Below are 7,396 nucleotides of genomic sequence, written 5' to 3'. Positions count from 1 at the left end.
AGCTCAACCCCGAAATAGAACAATAAAAAAACAACAGGTGACCACAATTGATATAAAGAAAATGCATTGTTCCCCTTTAACTTTGTTCAATTTTTTTTATAGCAAGATCAGTTTGGTCATGGTCGTCAGAGTAAAGTGCTGATTCTCCCTGGTCATGCCATAAAGTGCTGATTCTCCCTCGTTGGATTGGATGTGCGATGCTGTGGCTCCTGATATTTCTTTTTAATTTTATTTTAAGCAAAATTATTTTTCAAATGTTTAATATTTTCATGCACCTTCAATTGGTTTCTGTTTGTATTGTATTGCTGTTTTGTGTTGTCTTTCAAATTCAAAAACAATATTCCACAATAAAAAAGTTCGAATGGAATTTAAAAAAAGATGTATTTTCTTCACTCCAATCAGGGCCACACAACCAATCTTCATCAAGCGTCAAATCAAAAAGGAACGAAATTTATCCATTTAATCAGGAAGAAAGGCTCCTGTCATCATATTTTTTCTTTTGTTTATAATTTATTCCAATTCTCTCAGTCGTGTTTTGTTTGACATTATTCACAGACATATGGTTTGACTATTGTGAATGATCGTAAATATGCATGCTTCTTCTTATTCCCAATAGCAAACAGAGGCGCACCCCACAAAGCCAACTATCCTGCTGATATCCTTATCAAAGGATAGGAGGAAAAAAGTGCGACAAAAATATAAAAAAAATAATTCAAAAAATTCATCTTGGGTGTTTTTAAAAGTATCGGTATTCGAAATCCCTACTTTTGTTGCGATCTGGCAACCCTAAATATTAATTCTGAGCGCAGAAAGGTTTTTATTTAATTTGTTTTTCCCGAAAGAAAACACTTTTGATTTTTTAATTTAAAAATTTACAAATTTAATGTGTTGTGTGTTATGCCGGCTAAATGTCAACTAACTAAAGCATAATTGCATTCCCTTCTTGTAGGGCCACATACAAAACAAATGGAACAAAACGAAATTGAAACATAAAACAAATTGACGATCAAAACAAAACAAACGACAGTTATTAATAAGTATGTTACATACATATAAAACTGTCAACAATGCAGTCAACGACAGATCACTGCATTGTTGTTGTTTTGTTACGACGAAGAAATAGGAAAGCAGTAACAAGCAAATATTAAAACAATATTTGAATATTGTTGTTGTTGCTTTCCAAACAAGACGAACGACAAAAAGGGCGACAAAAAAGAATGCAAAAACATTAGGGTGGGCCGATTACTAAAATTAACAAAAAACATTAAGGTGGGCCGAACAAAATATGAAATTATAATAAATTAATTAAAATTTAAATAATAAAATAAAACATAAAAATATATAAAATGATCTCCTCCAACATCCTCCCCCCGTTGAAATGCCAAAATTTCAAACATCTTCTGGGATTGGTAAAGGGGCTATTTTATGGATTGGGCGACACGATGTTCCATTTTTCGTTTTTAACTCGACCACTCGGACCTTTCCATCACGACCTGGTATTGTTTTAATTATTCGAGCCAAGAGCCACTGCTGAGGGGGTGTGTTGTCCTCGTGTATGATGACCAATTGTCCTTCATTGATATTCTTCTCGTCGGTGAACCACTTTGACCGTTGCTGGAGAGACAGAAGATAATCCCTGGACCACATTTGCCAAAATTGTTGTTTGAGGTACGAAATACGTTGCCATCTATTAAGTAACGATGGTTTGGTAACATCAAAATGTTGCTCAGGTATTGCCACCAGAGATGAACCAATAAGGAGATGACCTGGTGTCAACGCCTCGCCGTCGTTGGGATCGTCTGACATGGGAGCAATTGGACGAGAGTTCAATATAGCTTCGATTTCGACTACCAGTGTCTGTAATTCTTCAAATGTAAGGTACGACTCCGTTATGTTCTTGTTGAGCAACGTTTTTGTGGATTTTACCGCTGCCTCCCACAATCCACCGAAGTGTGGGGCGCGTGGAGGTATGAAATTGAATTCAAGACCCATTTGACAGCAAATCGATTTCATTTTTTGGGCAACTTCATCATTAAAAAATGATTCTTTGAGCTCTTTTAGTTTGTTACAGGCTCCTACAAAATTAGTTGCGTTGTCGCAAAAAAGCTTCTGGGGAATTCCACGTCTTCCCACGAATCGTTTGAGACACAATATAAAGTTGTTTGCTGACAAATCCGATACGAGTTCCAAATGGGTAGCTTTGGAACTGAAGCAAACGAAAACTGCTATGTATGTTTTGTAGGGTGACTTCCCTCGAATTCTATACGACGTCATGAAAGGGCCACAAAAGTCAACTCCAGTTACCAAGAATGGACGTTGAGCTCGAAGACGATCAACTGGCAAATTTCCCATTATTTGCCCCAACAATTTTGGTTTATAGTGAAAACAATGCACGCAATTTCGAACAATCTTCCGAACTACTTCTCTGGCATTGATTATCCAAATTTTCTGGCGTAAAATGCCCAACAACACCTTTGGACCGGCGTGCAAATGAATTCGATGCAAATGCTCTACAAACAGCTTGACGAATCGATGGTCTTTGGGCAACAAGGCAGGAAATCTTGCATCATACGGAATCGGAGCATTTGTTAAACGTCCGCCAACTCGAAGAATATTAATCTCCTCATTTCCCACTTTCATTTTGTGCAAAAATGGTGTTAATTTTTGCAGAGATGGATGAGCGACGGTTCCACTTTCAATTGCTTGTATGTCCGATGAGTAACATGACCGCTGGACCAGTGAGATGACCTTCCAAAAGGTGTCTTCAAGTTCCTTAGGAGCTATGTGGACAACATCTTTGACTTTCAAAGAACGACTTATGGGACACCTGTTGAAAATACGAAAAACATAAGCGATTATTCGAATAAATTTATAATATGAAGATTGCTTATCCAGAATGTCATTAATGACATTGTTTTCACAGGCTGTGTTTTTAAAGACGGCGGCTTTTCTGCGTTCTGGGACTTCAATTGTCATCTCGTCTTCAGTACCTGGCCAATTTGAGACATCTTCTTCGAGAAACGATGGGCCACGAAACCAGATGGTATTCGACAATTCTTGAGCACAACAACCACGAGATACGATATCAGCTGGGTTACTTTTCGTTGGGACATGTCTCCAAATGATGTTTCGAGTTTCTTCTTGGAGTTCAGAGACACGATTTGCCACGAAACAATTCAAAGTTGACGAATGCATTTTGAGCCATTGGAGTACTATTTTCGAATCAGTCCAAAAGTACAACGATGAGACGAAATTTTCAATTTTAGACTTGATTTTGAGCCACGTTTTACTGAGTAACACTGCAGCACACAATTCGAGACGAGGTAGAGATTGGGCTTTGATAGGAGCTACTTTTGATTTTGCAATCAGTAATGTGGTTTTGTACATACCATTTTCTGAGACACGATAATAAATACAACAACCATATGCACGTTGAGAAGCATCTGCGAAACCATGTATTTCGCCATGTCGATTGGACAACGTAAGTACATATCTTGGGACTTCTACTTGATGGATGTACGATAAATCTTCTTTGATTTGGAGCCACAAAGCCTTGAGATGATCGTTTAGAGGATCATCCCATCCAATATTTTGAACCCATAATTCTTGAAGAAGAATTTTGCAACGAATAACGATTGGGCTCAAAATTCCAAGCAAATCGTAGATTTTGGATACGATCGACAAAATTGATCTTTTAGTTGGATTTGTGACATCGGGCAACTCGAATCTATAAAGGAAAACATCTTGCTGAGGTTTCCAGGACATACCTAATGTTTTAGTTATGTCGTTATCCGATGTTTTTATGATGATTTCTTCAACATCATTCGAAGTGAGCGACACATGGTTGCTATTCCACTTTGCCAATTCTATACCATGCCATTTCAATATTTGGATCAACTCGTCTCTTTTAAGAGCCAGAGTCTCAATGCTATCGGCGCCTGTAAGTACGTCATCGACGTAAAGATCTTGTCGTAGGACCTCCGAACCATGGGGATAAGAATTTTTGTATTTATCTGCAATGAGAAACAAACTACGAATTGCCAAAAATGGGGCGGCCGATAAGCCATAAGTTACTGTGTTCAATTTGAATACCTTGAGTTCATCATTTTTGTTACTTCTCCACAATACGAGTTGATATCTTCTATCTCTTTCATCTATGCGAAACTGCCGATACATTTTTGAAATATCTGCAGTGAGAGCGTATTTGTGCAATCGAAACGAGAAAAGTGTGGTGATCAGATCCTGCTGAATTGTTGGACCGACCATCAATATATCATTCAAGGAATGATTCGACGAGCTACGAGCTGATGCATCAAATACGACACGAATTTTTGTAGTAGCACTTTGGGGCTTGAGAACACAATGATGAGGTATAATATAGTGTGAATTATTCAACGATTGGGTGTAGGGTGACATATGGCCAAGAGACACATATTCCTCCATAAATTCTTCATACATCGATTTCAAAGTATAGTCACGTTCAAGTCGTCTTTCCAGCGATAAAAATCGCCTACGAGCCATTTCTAATGAGTTACCAAGACAATTAGGAGATTTCTTAAATGGAAGTCGAACTTGTACTCTTCCCTCAGAGTCAAAACCACTATTTTCGATAAAATGATCTTCACATGCTTGTTCTTCTTCTGTATATGGGTTGGGCGACTTGGAATACTCCTCAACTTCCCAAAAACGTTTCAATATTTCATCAATGTTTTCTTCATGTGTACTTACGGTTAAGTTACATGTTAATGAAGTTGAGTTTGGACGACTGGGCGACGAACCTCCAACTATCCAACCAAAAACTGTATTCGTGAGACACGGCAATCCATTTCCCAATGAAATTCTACCATCTAACAGCAAATCAAAAAATACTTCAGCACTAAGAAGAACGTCGATACGTTGTGGCTTGTAGAAAAGCGGATCTGCTAATTCTATGTTTTGGGGAATCTTCCATTGTGATGTGTTCATCAATTCACCAGGTTGACGAGACGAAATACTTTTGGTAACAGCAAAACATGAGGACCATTCAAATGAGCTACTTCTCGATTTTATTGTAGTTTCTACAGAAAACTTTATTGCTGTTCGAACTTCTCCAATTCCAGAGATTTCTTGAGAAAACGGTCTAAATTTTAGTTTCAGCCTCTTAGCGGTTTCCTCAGAAATAAAATTTAGTTCAGAACATGAATCGAGCAATGCTCTTACCGTTTGAAATGAGCCACAGTTGTCCTTCATCAGAATTACAGCAGTCGGAATTATCGCTCTTTTAAATGAACGAGCAACGAGAGAAACTGGATTTGAGCTGGTTGATATTTGCGACGAATTAATGTTCGATGTTGAGGTACTTGGTTGATCTGGGTTACTAAATATATGAAGCAGCGTGTGATGTGCAGAATCACAAACTCTGCATCGAGACTTTGAGGGACACTTCGATATTATATGACCTTTTCTAAGGCAGTTAATGCAATGCCCACTACGTTTTACGAAGTTAAAACGTTCCGAAACGACGATGTTTGCGAATGACGAACAATTTGAAATGTTATGTTCACTTGAGCTACAATATGAACAAATCGAATTTGAGTTGACAAATGTATGAGCAGACCGGTTGAATTTAGGATTTGGTTTGGGCTTTTGAGCAACAATTCTGTCAGACACTTCAGTTCTTTTTCTATGACTTTCGAGGAATTGGCAACGACGACTTAAAAGTTCATAACACAAATCCCAAGAGGGCAACGATTTAAAGTCTTGTTTCTCATCATAATTCTCCTTTGTATCACCGTCTACTTTTGATAAAACCATATGAACCAAAATTGCATTCATTACATCTGCTTCTGTACCGAGCGACAACAATGAGCCACGAACTGCAGAAACTGTATCAATAAGATGACGCAATGAGACACTGTCACTTTTTTGCATTTTTGGAACGTTAAACAACGACTCGATATGTTCCAAAAATATTAACACTTTATTGTCATATCGTTCTTGCAGTCTGTCTAATGCCTTTTCATAATTTTCTTCACAGATTTGATATGGTTCCACAACGGCTAATGCTGCACCAGAGAGACAGTTCAACAAATAATTAAATTTCTCAATAATATTTATTGATGGATTTTCATGCACCATGTTGTTAAATGCTGTTATGAATCGTTTGTATTCACTATATTTTCCATCGAACTTGGGCAACTTTAGTGAGGGCAATCGAGAACTAGAACCACAAGCCATAGAAGCATTCATTAAACTATTATCCACTGACACTGAGCCACGATTTTTGTTTAGTAATTTCATTATTTTTGCCTTTGCCAAAATAAATGCTTCTTCAAGTTCCATTCTTGAATTATCGTTTGGATTAATTGCCTCAATTTGGCTTTGCACTTGGCATAATTGTTTAAAATATGATTCTAAAATTTCCATTCGGCATTCTAAAATGGTCGAATCCATTTTTGAGCCCGCTTTCTCAATTTTCTTTTGTATGTTCGAAATATCCTTTTTTATAGAGCTACGTTGCTGCTTAAGAGAAGACATACCCGAACCACTAGCATTCTCTTCAATCATTTCAATATCACTGTCTTTTGGCATTTTGAGAAACTAAGAGCAATTATAGCACGAAAAACAACAAGAGTAGTTGGCTTCTATTTATAAATAAATGCGCCAATTTAAGTTTTTAATGTCACTCAAGATGGTGTCTTTATATACTATTGAGCAACAATCACTTCTATATTTTCCAATATTTCCACGAAACACTGGTCTATGTATATTTCCACGATTGCGTAATATAACTTTTCTTTGGGTCACAAATTTTCTTTCCACTAAAGAATTTTTCAAATAATTCTTTTCGAAGTTTTAAAAATGTTCACGGTTGTGATTAAAACCAATCAACGAAATTATAAATAAAGCGTCGAATATGTATTTATCTTGCAACAGCAAAGGTGTTGAGCAACAACAAAACAACTATTACTTTGGATAACAAAATCACTTTATTTATTTTGTTCAATTAATTATTTAAATAATTAATTTACTTTAGTTTTATCACACCGTCCTGTCACGGTCGCCAAAATGTTGCGCAGAAAGATTTATTATTTGTTTTCCCCGAAGAAAACACTTTTTGTTTTAATTTAAAAAAAAGATTTACAATTTTATTTGTTGCTCCGTATGCCGGTTAAAAGTCAACTCCCTAAACATAATTACATTCCCTTCTTGTAGGGCCACATACAAAACAAATGGAACAAAACGAAATTGAAACATAAAACAAATTGACGATCAAAACAAAACAAACGACAGTTATTAATAAGTATGTTACATACATACATATAAAACTGTCAACAATGCAGCCAACGAACGATCGCTACATTGTTGTTGTTTTGCATAGACGAAGAAATAGGAAAGCAGTAACAAGCAAATATTC

At 36.7% G+C, this 7,396-nt stretch overlaps 1 protein-coding gene across 1 annotated transcript; it reads right to left on the bottom strand.

Annotated features, from left to right (window-relative positions):
* Nucleotides 1-1,389: 1,389 nt before the first annotated feature.
* LOC133322632 (uncharacterized) lies at nt 1,390-6,570 on the bottom strand. The gene has a single exon (XM_061531596.1). The coding sequence runs from the start codon at nt 6,568-6,570 to the stop codon at nt 1,390-1,392; it is 5,181 nt and encodes a 1,726-aa protein (XP_061387580.1).
* Between the last annotated feature and the right edge of the window lie 826 nt (nt 6,571-7,396).

Source organism: Musca vetustissima, unplaced genomic scaffold, assembly GCF_032173495.1.
Source record: "Musca vetustissima isolate MV318-11 ecotype Yass unplaced genomic scaffold, APGP_CSIRO_Mvet_v1 utg104335, whole genome shotgun sequence".
NCBI lineage: Eukaryota > Metazoa > Arthropoda > Insecta > Diptera > Muscidae > Musca > Musca vetustissima.
This window is presented reverse-complemented; position numbering and strand designations above follow the sequence as displayed.

Bases quoted from the DNA above. Each gene is read 5' to 3' on its own strand.
- LOC133322632 (XM_061531596.1), bottom strand. From the start codon at position 6,570: ATGCCAAAAGACAGTGATATTGAAATGATTGAAGAGAATGCTAGTGGT.